Source organism: Ursus arctos, chromosome X, assembly GCF_023065955.2.
Source record: "Ursus arctos isolate Adak ecotype North America chromosome X, UrsArc2.0, whole genome shotgun sequence".
Lineage (NCBI taxonomy): Eukaryota > Metazoa > Chordata > Mammalia > Carnivora > Ursidae > Ursus > Ursus arctos.
The window spans coordinates 27577402-27601118 of NC_079873.1; the positions used below are offsets into that span (position 1 = coordinate 27577402).

The 23717-nt window shown below is 38.4% G+C and overlaps 1 protein-coding gene across 15 annotated transcripts in view; it reads right to left on the reverse strand.

The window, feature by feature from the left end:
• DMD (dystrophin) overlaps window positions 1–23717 on the reverse strand; it is a 2358181-nt gene that overhangs the window by 1874458 nt on the left and 460006 nt on the right. Inside the window, exon 1 of one of the 15 annotated variants that reach the window (XM_057310912.1) lies at window positions 17966–18709. The exons of 13 other annotated variants lie outside the window; for them this stretch is intronic. In XM_057310912.1, coding sequence (XP_057166895.1) covers window positions 17966–17984 — 19 coding nt within the window. In that variant the 5' untranslated portion in view covers window positions 17985–18709. Of the gene's footprint in view, window positions 1–17965; window positions 18710–23717 lie in introns of those variants that run through there. One more of the 15 variants, XM_057303184.1, reaches the window with a different exon arrangement.

The window sequence follows — 23717 nt, forward strand, 5'->3', positions numbered from 1 at the left end:
ATCCTTTTCCTTGGTACGAAAGAGTTGCTTCATGCTTCGGTGACCCAAATCGCATCCCATTCCATACTTAAACCTATAAACAGCAAAAGGTTTGGGAACACATAAATGGAATAAATGAAGCATGATTTATTTCCTGTGACAACGGAATAGGGTCCTTTCTCCCCTGAAGACAACTGCCAAATAGTATAGACAGATATCTGATTAAAATCAGAGTTCTTTTAGAAAGGACACAGGAATGAGGCTGTTCAGTAAGTAACTAATGATACCTGCTAAAACTTCACATAAAATAAAAAATTCAGTAATGTTAATTACTGGTAAATATTCTTCTGGCATCATACTATCAAATGTGGCCAGAATTCCTATGAAATCTGGACTTTAACTTAATTTCTTTTAAAAATTAAGTTTTACTTTTAGAGTTTCACTGTATTTCCATAACTGGATCATAGAAAAGTGCAATTACTTATGCCTTGTTTTTTTCTGAGCCATTATATGTAAAAACATAAACTCAGAAAAGCAGGGAATCACTAAAAGCATATTGCAGAAGATGTGATTTAATCATAAAATTTTTCTAATTCAGGCAAGTTTAAAGGAATGATGAATAAAAACAATGAAAAATCTTAAGTAGGGAATCATTATTTCTTTATATTTTTTTCCCTAAGAACAGAATGGTAATTCAAATTAGGTGATCCTAACTGATGATTAATTAGGTCCTCAGGGGAACTATATAAATGAGAGTAATTTAAGAGGATATCGATAGTTTTGGGCAAAAGAAGAATTGATAGTACCCATTAGGAATTTATATGATTTCTTGACTCACGAACACATTACTGATTTTTTTAAACAGACTCCTTTCACGGGTAAACCTTCTAGAATCTGGTCATATTGTATAAATTCTAAATGAGTTAGTTCACTTAAATAAGGTTTTGCTTTAGCATAGCAATATATGCTATTTATATTTTTAAATAATAACATAGTGCTTTTGTATTTGAATAAAACTTTGATATATAGGCATTGAACCATTCTTAATTCAAGAAAAGTGAATTTATAAAGCTGGCAAAAATTCATGGCTTAGGGAAATATCAGTCATAATCTAAAATAGTGATCACCTCGAAGACAGTGCACACTCTCAAGTTAGAGACTATAATTTTCACTTTTCAACCTCAAAGGTGAATTGCCTTCTAATCATCAGAACTAAATACTGGATTTTTGTTTGTTTGTTTTTAAGTAAGCTCTAAGCCCAACGTGGGGCTTGAACTCACAACTGGAGATCAAGAATCACTGCTCTACCAACTGAGCCAGCCAGGTACCTCAGAGCTAAATATAAGTGAACACAGTAACCAATTTAACTAAAATGATTAAACTCTTTCCACCTCTCTCCAACCAAAATGAACAGTCGCTGAAAATTAAAGTCTTAACCATAGCTCCAATTGCAACATTTTTTTTATTTTTATTTTTTAAGATTTTTTTTATTTATTTATTCGACAGAGATAGAGACAGCCAGCGAGAGAGGGAACACAAGCAGGGGGAGTGGGAGAGGAAGAAGCAGGCTCATAGCAGAGGAGCCTGATGTGGGGCTCGATCCCGTAACGCCGGGATCACGCCCTGAGCCGAAGGCAGACGCTTAACCGCTGTGCCACCCAGGCACCCCCAACTGCAACATTTTAAAATGTCTATTCTAATAGGAGGAAGTTTGTAATATTATAGATATTCACATTTCTCGGCAAACTGCATATAGTAAGTGCTTATTAAATATTTATTCTTTGAAGTATTTTTCATTAAACTACTTGCCAGTGATTTTCTAAGGCGAAACTATAAACATTCAGAAGTGTTCCTCCTTACCTATTACCTTCATATTCTTTTCCCATTATTACTCTCACAATGGTGTGAATGTGTACACTGTCTTCACTTAGCTTCCCCTATAATATCAAGTTTTATATCTGATATTTTTCCCTACTTACTTCTTTTTTTTTTTAAAGATTTTATTTATTTATTCGACAGAGAGACAGCCAGCAAGAGAGGGAACACAAGCAGGGGGAGTGGGAGAGGAAGAAGCAGGCTCCTAGCGGAGGAGCCTGATGTGGGGCTCAATCCCAGAACGCTGGGATCACGCCCTGAGCCGAAGGCAGACGCTTAACCGCTGTGCCACCCAGGCGCCCCTCCCTACTTACTTCTAACAGAGCTTTTAGTTGGTTATCAGATCCTGTTGGAGCTGACAAGCATTAAAAATGTAAAATATCTAGTTATGTATGGCCATGAAATTCAGGGAGAGATAGAGATTTCCAGATTGTTTACTCTTCTTTGTGCAATCATGTTTCCAGCCTCTGTCCTGTCACGCTATGGCACTTCTCCATTTATGGCAGCAAGTGGCTCAAAGCTTTCGTGGAAGTTGGGTAGACATCAGAGCACAAGCAGGAGTTAACTCAAAATGCATCAGAGGGAAAGCTTTCAAAAAAGTTGAAGCATCATAAATGTCAAAGGGGCAGGAATAAATACCAATTGCTGTCAAGACATATTTAACAAAGTTTATTAGAAAGGCAGCAGGAGATGTGAAAATAGTTTAGGGGAGTTGAGACACTAAATTTAAATCAGCATTTTTTTTCATGTAGAAATTAATAAACTCCAACCAAGGAAACTGACACTTGACTAAGTATAAGGTTCCATGATAATGATTATTTAAAACCCCATATTGACTATGAATTTATGCATGGGGATTCATATGCAAAATAACAAAACTGCATTTATAATAGAAATGAGAACAAAGCAACAGAATTTGTAACAGGTTAAAGGAAGCATTAACTCCAATGGAGGAGAGTCAAGCTCCTAAAGAATCATTTATTCATTCAATCAGCAAAAACTGTAATTATTGTGTTCATGTCATAATTCCAGGGTCTTTAGAAAGTAATGATGAATTTACGTTAAAAGCACGTAAATTTCAAAGTATACTTCTTGATATAAAAACAGTTTTCCTTAAATAAAACTGACCTTCAAATGCAGTAAAGTCATATTTAAACATTGTTTACAGGAAAGTAAAGAAAGAAGGCCGAGGTGACTACTGTTTTTGAAGCACTTACAAAATACCAATTAGACATTTTAGTATAATTAGTCCCTATGTTGATTGTTTTTTCAGTTCAGCTTTACAGATGAGAAAAGTGAAACTCAGATAGCTTAAAATGTTATACAGGATTACACATTTAAGAAGTGATTTAAACCCAAGTTTGTTCAATTATAAAGCTCACACTCTCAAATGAAAATTATATTCATGATTATATTATCAATTTTATTGGCCAGTTAAAAATTTAATAAAGTAGATATATATCCAATTTGTACTACCAATGATACAAATGAATCTAATTATGGCCTGTTGGACCACAGTTAAATGTGTTATATATTTTGATTTGTTTTATTTCATCCTAGAATATTAAATTTTCCCACTTCAACCAGTTTTAAAAATATCCTCATGCTTATTTTTTGAAAATTAAAGATAACTATTTAGTTTGAAATGCGATTTTAGGTTGGTTAACCAGCGTCCATTCAGGTCTCTGCAGATTTCTGATTGAAATGAAGGCCAATAATAAGAGTCTTAAAGAGAATTATTAGAAGAGTTGTTTAAGAAGTGAACTCTATGGAATGGGAGAAAATATTTGCAAACCGTGTATCTTATAAGGGGTTAATCTTCAAAATACATAAGGAACAATTACAACTCAATAGCGAAAACCCCAAGAACCTGATTAAATAGATATTTCTCCAAAGAAGACATACAAATGGCTGACAGTTACCTGAAAACATGCTCAGCATCATCCATCATCAGGGAAACACAAATCAAAAGAGACATGAGACAATGAGACATCTCCTCATACTTGTTGGGATGGCTATCGTTAAAAAATGAAAGACGAGTGTTGGTGAGGATGTGGAGAAATTAAGACCCTTGTACACTGTCGGTAGGAATGCAAACTGAGGCAGCCACCATGGAAAACAGTATGGAGGTTCCTTGAAAAATTCAAAATAAAAATACCATGTGATCCAGCAATCCCACTTCTAGGTATTTAACCAAAAGAACTGAAATCAGGATTTTGAAGAGATAGCCGCACTCCTGTGTTTATAGAATCACTATTTACAAGAGTCCAGGTGTCAAAACAACCTAAATGTCCACTGACAAATGAATGGACAATATATACAGTATATCTGTAACATATACAAATCATGGAATATTATTCAGCCTTAAAAAAGGAAAGAACTCCTGTCCTTTGCTACAACATGAATGAACCTGGATGATATTATGCTAAGTGAAACAAGCCAGACACAGAGACAAATACTGTATGATTCCATTTACATGAGGTATATATTATCATCAAATTCGTAGAATCAAAGAAAGGCACGGTGGATGTCATGGGCTGGGAGAAAGGGGAAACTTGGAGCTACGAATCGAAGGGCATAAAGTTTTCGATAAGCAAGATGAACAAGCCCCAAAGACCTGCTGTACAACACTGTACTATGGTTAGCGCTACCGTAGTGTACACTTGACAATTTGGTGAGCGGAAGGTCTCGTATTAAGTGTTCTTACCACAATAAAAGAAAACTTAAAAAAGAGAAGACGAAAGAATGAACTTTCTCACTCAAGAAGGAACGTAAGCAAAATTGTCTAGAGGAAGGGAGCAGTTTAAATAGACTACCTTTGTCCATTAATGTGTCTTTCAGTCTACTTGGTTTCTTTAGTTTCTGGAAATCATAGCTGCCTCTCTGGATGACCTTCATTATAATCTACACAGTCACATCGACATTTCTCCCAGAAAGCCAGATAAAGCACAAATGCAGAAAGTCTGAGCGTGGCATATAAAGCCGCCTTTGACGATTATAATTGAAGAACAACTCTGTGGGTGTTTAAAAAATTATTCCAGTTACGTGGTTCAGTCTCTTGAGATTTAGTGGTAGCCAATTATGGCCCACAGGCCAGAAAAGTGACTGATCATTGTCTGAAAACATGACGATAAAGTGGGCAGGTGAAACAGATTCAGCTTTTTTTTCCCCCCATACAGGTAGATGTTGATGGAAATAATGAGAGATTTAAAAAGCTGACACAGCTTTGATTTCTTCTTTGATGCTTCCCGCTGTTGTCCATGATGTTACTCTTTATAAAACGTGGTCAGGTAAAGAAAAAGCCAGCGCGTAGTTTCTCCCCACTAATGATTAATACTAACGACTTGGCAAATAGAATTCTGCACATTGGCGAATGTAAACAGCACAGGAGGGTCCCTACACAGTAAAGAAAGACATTTTGGACATTGTCACACTAAGCTACTCTCTGGTCCCTGACCCTGCATGCTCTCACGGGGTGACTCTGCACCTACTTTTATCTTTCCCACACGCCCTCGTTCATGTTACCGTAGCTCATGAAACGATTACACTTGCCTCAAGACCAAATCAAACTGCCTTTCCAGCCCTCCCGGCTGGGACGGTCATGGCCAATTTCACAGCATCTGGTAACGTGCCTCTATGACTGTTCTGCACCACGGTATTATATGTATTTGCCTGTATCTCTTCTAGACATGGTGTTCTTAACTATTTTCGTGCTATAGATCCTTTTGGCATCTGGCAAAGCATATGGAACACTTCCCAGAATGTTTTTAAAAGCGTAAAATAAAAAGGAAATCGTATAGGAAGACAAAGGAAATTAATTAGATTGCAATGTGGTTACCAAATAGTAAAGACAGGAATATTAGATGCAATTAATGCACTAGTTGAAGGTGTAAGGATTAATATAAGTTCAAACTAGTGGTTAATATCAATGATCTTTCAAAATATCTACAACAAGGGTATGATATACAAATATTGGTGATAAATTCACAGATATTGCTAACACCGTATTGTGTCGCCTGTCTTTGTAAGTGGAAAGAAATGCTAATTTTCAGTTAGAGGTTAGGGAATATGAGGCTGCAATTTTTTCCCCCCTCCCGGGTTGTGGACCCCAGATTAAGACGCTTGCAATTTGACTGCACGGCCTCAAGGGCAGAGTTTTTGATTTGTTCATGCTGGTGTCGTTAGGACAGAGCAGAAACACTGGCACAACCCAGGTGCTCCCCAACGTCTGCTGAAAGGTGGCTGAACTGTGTTTCGAAGCCATGGCTGCTGATTTTATCACTGCCCTTATCACATCACAACACATGAAGAAATTTGCTATTTTCAATTCGGTTCGGCAGTGGGTGCCACACACAGTGCTACATATATTCTTCTGTTTCCACAGACAGAAGCTTGAAAAATACAACTGAAAAGCATCTGCGACTAAGTGATTTGTGTTTGTTACATTTTTTCTCTCCTTCCCCCTAAGTCAATAGACGACCACGGAGATGTTGATAATGCGGCTGATAATGTCCTCATACTTCACATGGCTTCTGTGGTTACAGCTTAAATCTCTAATCACAGAACCTAAGCAGTCTCTACAACCCAGCCTGAAAATGGGAGAGGGGTAGTAGCACTAATTTCAGCTTTTCAGATAGAAGGCTCTGACACCCATCATACTGACCCGCTGAAAGACATTCCACTATTAGCAAAGGTGAGGAAAACAAAATGCTCTGTTTCTCGACAAATGGCTATTTCTTTATTACATTAAGAAGCCCGCCCAATTCTTATGAGCCTATGATTTGGATGTCTCCCAGTAAGCTGCTTCCTGATGTCATATAAACCAGTAATTTATAATTAACTTTTCAGCTCTCACCGGTTTTATTTTTAGCATATATTCGGTATAGCTATAGGTGACTTGTTATTATGTTCAATTTCATCAAATTAGATGATCAACAAAATGACAAATGCCATTTACCTTAATATGTTTTAATGACACAATTCCAACAATGATACATCTCTATTAGTACAAAATGCACCTATATAAAATAAATATCTCAAACATTTGCCAAATAGATGTAATAGATAGGACAAATATAATAACATACAATAATTTCTACTATAACAGAATTAAAACAAGGGGTCTGTCTCCAACTTTCCCAGCCAAAACCTCTTTCTAAATTCAGAAAACTTCAAAGATTTTTCATAATGCTATGCTGCTTATTAACGTTAAAAACATCAATAGATAATTGTTTGAAGAAGAAAATGGGCTTTTTCAGTAATAATAACAAATGTGTCACATAACTGGAATTGTATCAGCCTATCCCCCTGGAGGAAAAAAATGAGATTTTGGTAAAATATGATGAAGGATCCTTACAGTGTAACTTGATCATAGTCATTCTGAGTTATCATTATTGGCATTGTTGTCCTAAGAATTGATTCTTCTTCATAAGACTTCATTATACTCACTATAAGAATTAGCCCTTTGCATAGCTTGAATATAATATTAATTTATTCAACATTTAAAAGTGAGAATATTAACTGCATACATATAAGAAAAAAATACACTAGGCACTGTTCGTTATGTTAGCCATTTGCTGGCTCATCATTCTCTTGATCTCAGAACCAGAAGTGCAGTACTCAACAAACTAACTAGAAAAAAAAAAGTTTTTAATGTGGAAAGTATAGAGTTCTTGATGTTTGAACAAAGATGAGGTTTTAAAACTTTTCAAATGAAAAAAGAAATAGGTTCCTTCTTCTTCTGCCTCTAGTAAATAGGAAAGACGATCGCAAAGCAGGTATTCCAAAATATGAAACAAAATTATCATTGCTGAAAAAAAATCTTCTAGCATCTGTTGCAACACAGAGCCATTATAATGCAATTAGACAGACTAAGGACCAGATGCTAAGGAAGCAAAATTTAAAAGATAAAGCATGGTATTATTTTGGTTAATGAATTTAATTCCAAATGTTACATGAGTGATTCATGAACTTGTTTCCCCTAAGCATTGGTTTTCACATGTTCATAATGCATTTTAACATGATGCCTATGTAATATATTGTGAAAAGTAAATGATCTCTCCTAGAATATTAGATGTTTTAAAATGACTCCACTGTAGGTACTCTCACAGGTAGATGAATAACTTGCCAATGGTGATATATGACTCTTTAAATTTACACCTCAAAAGAGTAAGAAATAGGTTATACTATAAATGGAATATAATTCTATGGGACATGATCAAAATGAAATATATTTTAGAAATATTTATCATTTCCCCCTAACATTCTCAATCCCCTATTATTGTGCCATGGGAATATATGTCAAAATAATTCTGAAAATACATTTTAAATACTTCACAAAATGTGTAGCTAAAAGTTAAAGCCCTTTAGCAAGTTCATATTTTATATTTCCATCTACAGCTGCCTCCAGTACTCATTATTTTGAAAATAAAAGTCTCCCGTACAGTAAACGTGTTAAAATGAAACTCCAGATCATACCAGAAGGGCATAAATAGGAAACAAGAGAAGAAAAACAAGTAACACAAGAACCTGCTAACTCATATTTAACAAGTTTACTTTATCAGGTTGAAAATAAAATGTAGAAGCAATTATTATGCAAACAGAAATAACATCGTATCTTCATAGATGTATAACAGCAGCTCACTCAAAAAGTAGAATCTGTGCTTTCTTAATATGGTCTGTATTTAATGCTTCTACAACTTACTATACAAGGGAATAACTTCGACATCCCCAGATTCCAGTTCCCAGGGAAGGATGATCAGCCGAAGGAGGTACGCTGATTTTAATTGTGCTCGACCTGTCAGCCCAGATCATAAAGCTCTCCTAAAGAATCTCTATCTTCACAGCAACCACTTAGGAAAGCTGTAAATATTTATTACAAAGCAGCGGACTTCATTTGAATCTTCAGGAATTGATTAATCTGTGACAAATATAGGAGGAGCACTGAAAATATACCGGAAAACACCACCTCAGCATTAATGATGACTATAGGAGGAGAACATGCCTTTTCTCATTAATGCTTATTACTAAACATCTGTTGGATAAATTAATGAAATTCCCACATACCATAGTATTTTTGGCAACAATAACAAATCCATCGATGAGGAAAGCTAATTCTTTACTTTCTTCTGAGACATTCCACATACAGTTAATTTTTCTCAAGCTAAGTGACAGAAAGCTAGAATATATTATGCTGCAGTCAAAGCTGGAAGTGACACAATTGGCCATCACAGACAAGGGGAAAGCATTTTTCCTTCTAATGAAAGTGTAATGCGGGGATCTCTTGAACAAAAAGAATTATAGTAGAGGGATGTTCCTTCTGTGGACTGTGCCTAAACTACAGATAAATATGATAAATATATGGTTGCCAAAGGAAACATTTCTCTGAACACAGTATTAGTCATATAATGTTTAAAAACATTATCTGGCACTTACTCTTTTGTAAACAACATGGAGAATATAAAACATTGCACCTGCTCTCCAGAATTTTATAAAAAAGTTACTGAAACAAAGAAAATCCACAGGAAATCATTAGCAAGTAATTAAGTTGAGAACTGGGTAAAAAAATGTGGAGCAAGAGTCCACGGAATGAAGCAGTTAGGTAGCTACAATACTAGAATGGGTTTTTGAAGATGGTAACGCTTTAGAACCAAAATGAGTAGAGAAGACTCCAGAAAGAGAGAAGGAGCCTACCAGGATCAGAGTGAGGGAACTGGCCTATGCAGGAGACAGAATATTTCATGCTGAGAACATAAAGAAAACACATCTCAAACCCTTAAGAGCACACAGTCAGAATGAGAGGATTCATATTGCTCTCGACTTAAAAGGAATTCTACTAGACTTGAGAGATACCCAGCCAATCAGCTAAAGGCCTTGAACCATGAATTTTTGTGACATAGTTATTAAAAACACTGTTATTAAAAGTAACTCATCTTTATTATCACATTTTACTTTTTTGCGCTTAATTTTATTTGATCCCTGGAATTAGTGAAGATAGTCAGGAAAAGATCATTTTTAAGTCAGTTTTTCATTTGTATTTTTTTCCCATTTTGTTGAGATATTGTTGACATATGACGCTGTGTAAGTTTAAGGTAACTAACATGATGATTCGATACATGTATGTATCGTGAAATGATTAAAATGGTAAGGTTAGTTAACACCTCCATCAACTCAGTAGTTACCACTCTGTGTGTGTGTGTGTGTGTGTGTGTGTGTGTGTGTGTGTGGTGAGAACATTGAAGATCGACCCTTTTATGGATGCAAAGACCGAGGCCCCCTGAAGATGAATGACTGACTTAAAGGCATACAGGAAGCATGGGAGTTGGGACTCCTCTCACATGTCCTGATTACAAAACCATTACCCACTTCTATAATTTCCTCACGTTGTTGAGAATCTGAAACTTGTATCATGAAGACATGTCTAGGATGTCTGAAATCACACCTTAATAGAAAATGGAGAAAAAAATCCATTAAAGGATTATCTCAACCTGTTTCAATTTGCATGTAAACTACCCTTTGTATATTATGGGACAAAACAGAGGCAGAAATGATGAAACAAGCTTACCACTGAAGACCTGACTACTCTGGAAATTTAGACAATTCAGGTCATTAGTCATGGAGTCCTAAGGGAAACAAAGTATGCCTGATTCCACACTAGTAAAGCCAGAAGCTCCCTAATTTACATCCCCTACTTGGCTGAGGATATCAGATGTGTTCAGGTTGGACAAGTTCAAGACTTTTGCTTGAGTAATTTTAAGGAATGTAACATGGTCTGAATAGTAATTGGTTATTTAATAATCTTGCTGTGGAGCCAACACAAGCTTGCCTCACTCTTAAGCACAGAGCAGGACGATTGCCTTCCTCGGCGCTAGGAAGAGCAGCCTGCATCTGCAGACCAGCTTTAGAGTCAACCTGACGGGAAATCCTGAAACACGTTTGGAAAATGAATGGATTAGTGATAAAATTAATGAGAAAACTAAAGTCTCCGGAATGAAGTATTTTTGGCATGTGATCACCTGATACGCTGCCCTCAGAAGTCCTCTGCAATTCCGTCTGCTGAGCCACTCTTGGCATAGCTGCTCTTGCATCATGGGTATTATATTTGCACCAAGCCAACTTGACTGTCCTTGTGTCACATCACATTTCGACACTAACTTTTACTCCATTGGTCAATCTCCTTCTCCACCACAATGTGCCCCTTTACCGATTTGAAAAGGCTTCCCACTAAAACTACTACTACCAACTGTATCTGACACTAACTCTAAGCCCCTCACCAGGAAATGGCTCGTCATCTTTAATGTGAGTATCACTCACGCCCATGTCACACCATCCACACTGTGTGATGTCTAGCCTAGCCTGGGCTCCAACCCACCACTTCCATGTTCCATACAAAGAACAACGCCTCAGACCACATATATATGCTTCCACACAGTCCAGAGTACTGAGTTATAGCCAGTGTCTTCTTTCTCCAAATGTGTCCTCTTCGCTAGTGAAACATCAAACAAGGTAGAGATTGAGCCTGACTAAATGACTATTTACCCACCATCAACCAACCCTGACCCTTCTCTTCTCATTAATGCATGCAACAAAAACGTAGCTTAAGCTGAGGCAATGCACCTGGCAAGATGCTTGTTACTGTACATACAGCGATAATCAAAGCTGCGAGAGGTTGAGTGAGGAAAGCATTGCCAGCAGACACAGTAGCAGAAATGAGTCTGGCATTTGAGAAACGACAGCAGGTCAGTGTGGCCCAAGTGCAGCAAGAACGCAGAGGAGGAGGAGGAGGAGGAGGAGGAGAAGGAGGAGGAGGAGGAGAAGGAGGAGGAGGAGGAGGAGGAGGAGAAGGAAAGACATGGATCTCTCAGAACAGTGATGCTCTTAAACCAGAAAGGAACACAACCTGGTTTCCATTTTTAAAAGATCATCATGGATGCCTTGTGGCAAATGGAGCCGAAGGGGTCAAAAGCACAAGTGGCAGAGACAAGGCGGGGGGGCGGGTGTACTGCCATGTTTAGCGGTAACTTAGAATAAGATAAAATCGAAAGATATGGATGACGTCATCTACTTTCGCTGCTGTTCCATGAGTCTTTTATTCATGCATTGTGACAATCTGGCACGTTTCCTAGAGCAGCTCTTCTAAACCTTCCCACTGCTTTTCAGGTTCACAAACTGTTTCCTTCTTCTCCACCTCCGGTTCCATCTTGATGGATGACTGTTCTCTAGCTACTAAACGGAGAACAGTCATCCGGTGTGAGCTCTCTCATGCTCCCTCCTTCTATCATCTCCACTGCCCTTGCCCTGATTTTTAAGCATGTGAAATAATCCATCTGCACTGCTCTGTGTTAATTTGGATTCTCCCCAAACAGACACCAAGGCGAGGACTCAAGGGTGCAGTTAGTTTTTCTTTCTGATTTCAGAAAAGTACATGTGAGAGGGTGGAGAAAGTGAGATTTAGGAAGGGGGAGGAGGCGAGAAAGGATGTATTAATAAGCACATCAGTAATGGGAGTCAGGGGTTCGATCCCGTCGGTGACCCTCTGAAAGGAGGGGTGAAACATGCCTCAGAACCATCCTGCCAGCCGAAGAGGAGGCTGGGGCGCCTGTCCAAGGACTCCCATCCCCTAGTAGTTAAAGCTCGCTCCTAGTGACATCACCCCCCTCTCCCAATATTTTTGGCTCACTCCTGTTTGCAGCAGAGCAAGCTCCCATGGTGCTGGAGTAAGTTCTCAGGCAGAGCAACCAAGCAAGAGACAGGAACTCTGGAGATGGTGAGCCAGGAACAACAACGAACTCCGTTGGAGAAGGAAACACAGAGTGCAGTTCTAGCACCTTCGATGCCTGCCCCCCACCCCCTGCCGCCATTAAGACCTTGTTTATTTCTCTCCTCTAATGAAGCACTCCTTAAAGGAATTATTGTTATAAGCTAAAGGACCTTATAAATCATCTAATCCAACCCCCTTAATTGAAGATTTGAAAATTAAACCCCAAAATTCTTCAGTTAATTTTGGGGATACTATTTGCAAACCTTTTGCTTGGCCTATTAAATGTATATTGTGTTTTATACATATTTTTATAGTGGTTTATATTTTTAGGTTGCTCAATAGTATGAACATCAGTTCTAGTACCTTGACATCACATTGCTTTCTATCAACATGTAGCACATCCTACTGGTTCACAAACGTTCACATCTAAGCCAGTGTCTGTTGAGTTTTATAATCTCTATTCAAGGCTCGATTGAAAAAAAATTGCAGACTTTTAAGAACGGGCTAATTGGAAATATGTGAAGCACAAAAGCTATTTATGTTCCAAATCCTCCCTACAGAATATTTTTACTTGTGCTATATATGGCCTTGAGTAGAGGTATTGTTTTTATTGTTGTTTCGTGGTTGTTTTTTAAACTAATAGAAATATTTTCAGGGTCCTGGAAACCTCCAAGGTAAGTGTTTAAAAACTGTGCTTGCAGGAGTCTGTCAGTATTTTGGTAAACAGTATCTGAAGCATAACTATAGTTTATTTGAACAGCAGGCTAGTTCACATAGGAATTGTTTTATTCATTGGAATGGCTTCACATGTGGTACACTTTATTTTTAATTTGGTTTAGTTTATGATTAACAATTACAATTCCAAAGGTGGTTAAATACATAATCTGTTGCATAAATGATACTCTCTACAGCAAGGGGCATACTTAATATATATTTTTAACTTAATTCACACTGAACTTATTTGTATCAAAAACCTTGAAGTCAAACAATCTACTGCAACTAGCCATGATGGATCATTTCATTATCTTTAATTATATGGCAAGATTTTCCCTCCTTGCTCTTCTACCAAAGAGCTTTTTTAGACACCAATGACATTCATTTTTATTGGAGAGAGATTCATCTAAATTTCCTGGTAATTTTTTGAGAACGTCAGCACCCCTTACTCATTATTCTCTTAACTTTCAAAAAAATCTCTATTTTGAGAGTCTCTTAACTTTCAGAAAGAAAGAAAGAAAGAAAGAAAAAGCCCTTTAACATATTGTATTTTTAAGAGACTTGAGCTTCAAGGAACTTTTCTGTAGGTCCATGCTCAATCTTGGCCTGAGTCTTGAACATGGAGTAAAGTGAAACAGAACCATTTTTCCACTTTTGGCACCTTCAAAGCTGCCTAAGAAAGTACAAACAGGTGGGGACCTCCCTCCAACCCTTTCATTCCTCTTCCTTACCTTCTCTTAACCATATTACAACAACTTTCCTAAAACAGAGAGGCTTCACTTTTGCGGGGCTGAGTAAAAAGCCATCTATTTCAGGTTTTCCCTTCCCGCCATTTCCATTTCAATTTCAAGTGCTGGCTAAAATGAAATGCGCTGCGGTGTGTGTGTGTGCGTGTGTCTGAAGAGATACGATTTTGGCTTGACCATGAGGAATCCGAAAACTGAAAAGGTGAACAGATGATTGTATCCGGAAAGACTCAAATGAGTTTGTCAAAGAAACCTAGTATTAATAAGAAAAACAAAAAACCCCCAAATGCCTTTTGTTCTCACATTTGGTTAATGATCTAATAGCTATCAGAATAAAATGTCACAGATATTATTCATTTGCCAAAATAAACCGCATTAAAAATTGAAATAAAAATACCCCTTTCTTTCTTTTCCTGGGCAGGTTTGCCTGTAGGATTCATTTGTAGAGCCCGTTTATTGAATGCTTGTTACATTCCAGGCAGGATTAAGTGCTAAGGATTCAGTGATGAAAGCCAAGGGAGAGGAGAGCCTGAGTAGAGTGTTAGTGTTTTTTTTTTTTTTTTTCCAAATTTATACTCCAAAATGCCATTAGGGATGGTTTTGTTTTCATAATAAAACCATAATTTATCACCATAAATATTATCCATTTTAGTAATTATCAGTTGCTTTAATCATGAATGGGAAAGCGAAAAGTAATAAACTGATAAGTGAGCCAGGCCACAATAAATCTCTTGCTATATTATTTGAACATTAGAAACATGGCACATTGCCTTTTAAGCATCATCCTCTTTCATCAGCTTGGAGTAGTATCGGCATTAAAGTAGCAAGCCAATGCCGTCATAGCTCTGACGGTTTCTGAAGCCTGTATAACAGGTAGCACGTGATAGGTAAGACAGGCAAAAAGAACACCCTATAAAACTGAAATAAATGACAGTATCTATTTTCTTGATACGTTTTATCAACAAAACTGAGAGTGAGTGTAATAAACATCTCTACTTCCTTAAAGGCCTTGTACTCCCAGCTCTAAGTTACCAACATCTAAATTCCAGTAAAAGTCAATTATCCAGATGATGCATTGAATCTAAATGTTGTACGCCATTGGAACATATCCAAGCTTAAATTTTCCTGAACGAAATGGACCATAACGAATGAGCATGTAAGTTAAAAAAACAGTAAAGATGACAATTTTTTGAATGCTTCAATTCAGTTACTAGCATCTTAAAAGATGCGTTTTAATTTTTTCTTAGGCATTATAATTAAGTAAAATACCCAGTCTTGTCAGGGTTTAAGTTTGCAAACTGTGGCTTCAGTAAAGTGAGTTGGAAAACATTCGATTTTTACTGACCCAAGAGGGAAGACGTTATGTACAGGATAGACTCCAGTGCTTAGAAAACATGGATCGTGTTTTCATTTTGTTAAAAGTATCACAGACTGAATCCTTGCTGAGGGAGATAGGTCGGGGAATAAGAATCAAAAGAGTAATTAAAAATGGATTCTTTACATCACATGTTTGAGAACTGCTGACCAACTGTTTACTTTAGTAATGTTATTGCAAATTTCTGTGGAACAATAATTTCCCAAATAGGTATTTGATATTTTAATGTGTTTAATCATTAATGGAACAACTGCCTCAATTTTGTGTGGGCAGTGTGTTTACTTTCTTGTGCAGTGGGAAACTTCTTTAAGCAGTGTGTAAAGAGCACCCAGGTAACCAGACGAAGGGACAGAAAATAAGTGCTCTGTTTCTAATAATGAATATCAGCCAAGTTCTGTTTCCCCCCCATTCATTCGGCAAGATGTTTATTGAACCCCCACCATTTACCTGACACATAAACCTCTACCCTGTTGACTGTTTTTTGAGCTCCTACTGAATGCAATGCATTATGTAATTTCCTAAGTCTTTTGTCCTTTTATCAAAAATGTAAACTTTCAGAGAGCCCAACCTTTTCTTTACCCTTTTATCTCCCACCCAACTGACATAACCTAGCCATCCTTGGTGACTCATCGTTCTCCCGATTTCCCATAAGTCTATTCCCTCTACCTAGAATGTCCTCCAACTAGATAAATCCTCAGGAGCCAAGGTCTTATTCTACCTGAATCTTGGCTAGTCTGGTTCATAAATGAGAATCTTCTCATCTTGGCAGTGCTTCTCAAAGTGTGGTCCCCACACCAGCAACATCAGCATCTCCCAAGAGAGAAACCTTTTAGAAATGCAAATTCTTGGGCCACCCCTCAGAAAGACCAGATCAGAAACTCTCCGTGGGGCCCAGCAAGCTGTATTTTAACAGGCTCTCGAGGGGATTCTGATGCCCTCCCAAGGCAGGGAGAGCCACTGCTCTCATCTACCTTCTTCCAGAGTTTTTCTGAAGATCAAAGGAGAAAAATTATGTCATGGGATTTTGAAGAAAACAAATAAATAAATCAAGGACTATGTAAGCATAATTTATTAAATAGGTCAAGGATTGTTTTTAACTTATTTTTCTGTTTCTTTATTTCCTCCTTAGTTTGTACATGCATTTAAAGATAATCTCAGCAATGTCAGCAAGCTTGGTGGCATAGTTCAAGCTGTGAGGGTTCAATAAATAGGTCGGTAAACATTGCAAATCAACACAGCTTTTGATGAAATGTCAAGCAAGACAGAGCTTAGCTATATTCGGCTCAGCTTGAATTCATAAACCATTAACTGGCCTCTGTATTTCCAGGACAATCTGTCTGATGAATAAAACACAAACAGAAAAATAATAAAAAAAAATCTTCAGAAAGAGATTACTAAAAGGCAACCTTTAAGTGAGAAATGGCAACCACATAGTTCAGAGCAAATGAGAGAGAAGTCTTGCAAAAGTGGGTAGCTTTTCTTACAAATCAAGTTATGGGACAGCGTGGGATCAAAATATACTTTTTAACTTTGGACTCTTTTCCTAATATATATTCATAATTTAAAAAAGGCTTTTTTAAAAATCCTGTGCTTTTAGGTCTGCCCTGCCCCTCAAACTAGACGTCTTCCTTCCTAATGACAGAAAAACTTACCAGAAGAGAGAGGAATTTTAACAAAATTGCCCTACTTCTAATATACAGTTTGTACATACTGATAACAAATCTTTCCTGATTCAGAATTTTAGGATCTCTTAAAATTAAAAAAACAAAAACAAAACCCAACCCACAGGTAACATGACTAATCATAACTCCTTTTTACTTTACTTAGGAGCTAGCATTTAGCAGTAATTGTTGAACCTTTAAAATCATTCTTAAATATTTCCGGCAATTAGGCAGCCTGGAATCATTGTTTACCACTGGCAGCCCAGTTTACTTCCTAATAATCTGTGAATATCTGATCATGTCTAAATCACTCTTCACAACAATCCATATTATTTTCCTTTTCTTTGACAAAAAGAAATTTCTTGAAACTATATATCACAGAGGTGTTTCTATTGTTAAGACATAAATTCTTCACATTAGTTTTCTATTGAGCTCATGGATTTAGTCTAGGTCCCGAGAAACTGAACTTGAAGGAGAACTATTATTATTTATTGATTAAGGTCTGGGTCATTACATTTTTTTGCTTGTCACTTCATATCAGAAATAACTTTAGATTCCTAAAGACCAGGTTCAAAAAAGCCATAACCCAAAAAGTAGAATCTGGGCTCCTTGTCATTTCAGTGCTTTGCATTATCGTATAGGTCGTCGACGTCAACCCCCTTCCCCTCCCTTTCTCACACCAAAAGTCCCAATTTAACTTTTAGAGAAAGCCATATGGAAGAGGAGGGATACAAATTTACCCTAGAGGTTGCAAACTGACCAGAGGAGTCACCTCTGGGGAAGCCTGCTTCCGACTGCTTGTGGCATTTATCAATCTTCTGAATGGCTGTGACATTTATCTGCAGCTTTTACTCACCAGATGAGACCTCAGACATTTCAAATTCTGCGGTGGCTTGCTACACCTTCATAGGAAAGCTTTTTGCTGATTTCCCTGTTGGTACTTTTCTCTTACACATTCTATGGGGTCTGAGAAACCTGGAGGTAGAGTCATAGCCCAGCACAGACAAAGCAGGTACATAATCTCTGCCCAGCTTCACAAAAGCAGACAGACGCACAATCTTTTTGCACCTGTTTCTTCCACTCCGGTTGCCGTGCAAAGTGAGGTGATCTTTACAGATTCACTGGGAGCGTTTTGCAAACGCTCCCCTCTCACAGCAATGGTTTCTTCCCTCACAGGCTCAATCTACCTGATTACGTTCCCTTCTAATCAGTAACCTCAGTTTCTGTAGTAATAAGTGTGCCGGCTGCTTTATATAGGCTTTCTCGGGGACTGAAGCAGAAACCAGAGAACAAAATTCAAGGAGCTGATTATTATGAGGACACCTGTATTTTTGTCTAGCCTTCATGTGAACTTGGCAGCGCACTCGTTTATGCAAACACGTTATGAAAGAGAGCAGAAAGGAGGGCACGGAAAGAAGAGGCTGAACCGATAAAGTTGTGCACCTGTGAGACGCTAGGAGGGGAGAAAGCACGTCCAGCAATGTCCAGTGGTGCTCAAAACACATTTGAACTTCCTATGAAAATATCAGAATAAAAGTGCTTGACGTCCAAATACCTTCCTCCAGATCTACTTTTAAAAATCAATCCTCTAATCTGAAACAGACTGACACCAAACCCAAAGCACACGATGCAGAAGTTAATTCCTAAAGCAAATGGAGATTACTGAAGATCGAAGCAAAAATCCAACCATGTAAACCCTGATTTTTTAAATAAAAGAAATAATATGAATAACTTACTTGAGATTGTATTTGAAGTTCCACCTTGAATTCTGCTCCTTGCAAGTACAGAATTGTGCCAGCCTTGTGTAATGATGTTTACCCAGAGCATAAGATTGAAGTGGATTTTCAGATTAAAAATAAAACTCTTAAGTATGTCAATCCCCATCTGATCAAAGCACATAAACTAATTTTTTTCAAGTGCTTCATTAACAATATACCCAAGAAAAGCTGCATTTCTCTCAGTTTTCTTTAAAGAGGAAGTTGTTAAAATGTTTGAAGTCCATGTAAAGAGACCCGGAAAAGTTGTCAGGGCTGCTTCTATTCCGCCTAATAGACTCTGGGCCGGACTCAAGGCCCGGCAAACAGTAAGCGCTCAACACGTGTTTATTTAAAGTGAGCAAAAGCCTACGACATAAAGGGTCCCTGTCGCTGCCACTTATATTTTCAATAGCCAGCTTCTGTCCTTACCTTATTTTTAAATAAGCTACCATTTCTCAGGGCCTCAAAAGAAATTAAATGCTACTGTTCTCTTTCCTAGAAAATATTCCGCAATTACAACCATGTGCTGCCATGGAAGTTAAGTTACAATGTGAGTGATTGTTCTTTTCTTGCTCCTTTTTTCTACCCTCAATTTCCAGATGTGGAAACTTCATTTGGAGAGAACAGGAGGTGTTGGTGGGGAAAAGCTCATTAATCGTACCGTATCCCCTTGCCTCCAAAGAGTACCGCATCCAAGTTACAGAAGAACTAAAGAAACCTTGTAGCATGAGTATATAATTAGCAGTGCTGCTACATGAATGGAAATGGAGGCTGCGTAACTTAATTAACTGTAATCATTACTCACTGTCGTCCTGCTTAGAAAGATTAGTTGAGGGTATTTCTTCTGCGGTACCCCATTAGACATTTCTACTTCCATCTTAATATGAAAACGATTATGCTACAAAGACAGTAGCGTCATTCCCTTTCAATCAGATACAAACTTGGCCGAACAAGCCCATTCCATGTTTCAGTTCAGGGAGCGGAACAGGAACAATGAGAAAATATTTTGTGGGATGAAAGCTAGAGAAATTAAGAGAACAGTAGATAATTACAGAAGTGAGTGCCTTGAAGAGAAAAATAAACGGAAGCCTACAGAGGAGTTTCTATAAAGAAACTAGCGCTTGGCCCAGGAGGAGGGAAATAACAGATGATGATCAAAAAGGGAAAATTAAAGATAGCGCAGTATGAATGGGGGACCTGTATTGTTTCGTTGTTCACAAAGGCACAGCAATGCAGGATGCCCAAGGGGGCTTCAAGGACACTGTGGTTAAGGACTGCTTTCCTATAATTTATTTTTTTCGGAAGACAACCCTTGCATCTGGGAAGCATTTGTTCTTTTGAACTAATGAAAACCATCTCGCGTGCACACTACAAAGAACCGTCACACGAATACAAGAATAGGAGCACCTGTGATGGCAGCGTTCACAGCATTTGGCTTCTTTGCCTTCTCTTCACCAGCGCTAAGAAAGTTCACAGCAACTCTGACTATGTTTCCTGAGCCCATTTCCCTGTTCTAGAAATTAAGCCAAGTCCAGTACTGCCTTTCAAGAATCTCTCCGGCAAGTCCGCAGTGTTGACGGGTTATCATTATGCCCATTTTACAGGCAAGGAGAGTGGGGCTCGGAGAGGTTTCCCAGTCCCCTTGCTAATAACAAATGGCTAAAAACCCAGCTCTGCCTGACTCCCTCGCCCGGTATGTCTCAAAAGGTCATGTGCACAATCATCTGGGTACCTTGGTAAACGGCGGATACTGAGTCAGTATTTGCAGGTGAGACCCGAGACTCTGCATTTCCAACAGGCTTTCGGATGTCGCTGCTGCTGCTGGCTTTTGAACCGTGTGCACACTGGGTAGCAAGGCCTTAGACGAGGGCTTCTCAAACTTTGCTGATATGAGAACCACCTGGGGATCTTTCAACCCTCCCAATGCCCAAGCTGCACTCATCTCCAAAGAAGAATCTCTACGTGTGAGACTCCAGTGATTCTAATGTGCAGCCAAGTTTGGGAATCCGGGCCCACAGACCTGCTGTTCTCTTAATAGGTGTGCATCAGAATCAAGTGAAGAGATAATACAGGACACAGAAGCCCAAGTTCATTAAAGTAAGGCTAAAACTTGGGCCTTCGCATGCTGACGTAGTTCCCCAGGTGATTCTGCTATCTAATCAAGCTTGAGAACCACGCTCTAGACCAAGCTCTTTCAAATCAGCTGTGTGCTGTCATGAACATTTTCAAGTTTGATGAGACTTCTTCCCTGTTAAAAATCCCTGAGCCTCTCAAACTGCAACATCCCCATCCACAGACATATTAAACACTCCCCCCCCTCCTCCCCCCTTTTGTGGTGATCAGTGTCCTCATTATACATTCATGCTTTTTTTGCCTTTTTTTTTTTTTTTGCTTATTATAGTCAGGTGCACAATAAATCTATTACTCTGTCAGTACTTCGGTGGAAAGCATATCCAAGTTATAAGACATTAGCTTTATGCCCAGGGTAGCTATATAATTAAAAGTAATCGATTTTGAAAAAGGATATGGTAGTAAGTTCAAACGAATACAAAAACAATGACCCCTGAGCTCAACAGCAGCAGCACAATGTAGCACCCTGTGGTTAAAGCCCACTTCATAAATGATCCTCAACTCTTCTTCAAGGGCCTGCGAAGATGAGGGTCATTTTGACTAGTGACACATTTTGGCTTCAGGGGAGTTTTAGCATGAGTGCTGTCAGATTATATCTCGTTAAACATTTGTGTTGGCAGGGAAGGGAGAATGTGAGCATTATTAGAAATGTAATTAGTGGAGTACAAATTTTACTTCCTTACAGCTCCGAAGAGCACATAGTTATAATAAAATTCTTTTGACTATTTGCCTTACCATTATTTCAGAACGCCAAGCTGCTAGTTTCGGTGAGGACTGCCAGGGCCATTGGTAGAGCTCTGGGTATGTGGCCTGCACAAAGGTGCTTGAGAAAGGAAGATGAGTAGGGGCTGAAATCTGTACCCTTCCTCCACTCACCCATCCTTGTGAACCTGGCATAGGTCAGAGTGGGCTATCTCAAAAAACTGGCTCTCCTCTGGTTTGGGAGGCGGGGCTTCTTTGTCTAATTTTCAGAGCACCGTAGAAGCCAGCGGCAGCTCTGGGGATGGCATGGTGCAATGGAAAATGTTTGGTGTGCGGTTGGAAGGCATTAGGAACTAACTATATAACCTGAGGCAACTTATTTAAACTTTTAGCATCACGAGGCCTTCTACCTGAAAAAGCATGGCAACATGCCCACAGAGATCCAGAGCTCAGGCTCTATAGTAAAAGCAGATCAAGTAATGCTTGAATTCCAATTTTGCTTATGGGCTAGCTGTATAAACTGGGCATGTCACTTAAGGTACGATTTCGTTATCTGTAAAATGGGCACAATATTAATTCTAGCTTCCTCAGGTTATTGTTTGGACCAACTGCAAGGTGTTTAGTACAGCTCCTGATGCAGAGTTAGTGCTAAATAAATAGTAGCCACTATTTATCAACAACAATAATATGATGATAATAACTCACATTTCCCAAGGCTTCGGAGGAAATTAAATCAAATGATGCATACAAAATAAGACTCTGAACTGAAAAACACTGTAATGCTGTTAGAGATGGGGTTTCTTCCTTTTAGTACTCCATTTTTTCCATATCTTAATTTAATTTGATCTTTTTTAAAGATTTTTAAAATTTATTTATTTGACAGAGAGAGCAAGAGAGCACAAACAGGGGGAGCGGCAGGCAGAGGGAGAAGCAGGCTCCCCACTGAGCAAGGAGCCCCATGTGTGACTGGATTGCAGGACCCTGGGATCATGACCTGAGCCAAAGGCAGACGCTTAACCGACTGAGCCACCCAGGTGTCCCTCCATATCTCAATTTTAAAGAAACGGTAGTGGGAAGTAAGCAAGGAGTACAGCTGTCAAGGATCTGGCCACGTTAACTGTTCTATACGGTAGTAAGAGCCTGAGTATACAAGACATCAGGGGACAGTGCGGACTCTGAACACATGGGTCTGAAGCTAGAACTTCAGTAACCTGACAATGGGCTGAATAAATTGGAAGTAATCCCATTAAATCTTTGTCTCTGGAGTTATTATTCCCAATAATCACATTTTTAAATCTCCCACCTTGAAAACCGTGTTTCCTGAAGTTGTCTCCAAGTAGCAGTAAGCTACGCATCTCCTATTACCTAAAGAAAAATGAGACCAGCCTGTAAACACATTACCCAACACAGTGCCTGTAAGTGCAGGCTGGGAGGCACTATAGCTCAACGGAAGTCAATTTAAAATAAGGGGCTAGAGAGCTTTTTCTACAAGTGTAAAGGATCCCAGCCATAATTGTTCTGCAGTAACCTTGGAAAGGTATACTTTTATTCACAGTGTGCTATGATTTCGACTTATCTCCTAGGGAACGACTTTAGTTTTGGTCATTAAGTTCATGGAAAGCCAAGTCCTTTCCAGCTCCTTCTGCCAGCTTCTTTACAGTTTCTGTAATCACATCGCTGTGGCAAGCGTATGCATCTCTGTTTACTTATGATTTTAAGCACAATTCTTCATGGCCCATTTATTTCTTAGTATTGTTCTTTTCCTTTGCCTCCATCTCCTTCCCATGGAGTTACACCAAGTTGGAAGAAAAATGAAGGTAACAACGTACTCCATAGCACAGGAGTTTTTGCTTTTAGAAGTCCAGGAGGATAAAAACTGATCTGGTTGTTTGTTGTGGATGATCGGTGATAATTTTCAGATCTAATGACCAAAAAATCATTTTATGCTTGGAACTGTATATAAAGAAATTGTGCACAGAAATCTCACCACATGGAATATTTCCAAGTATTAAGTTTTCA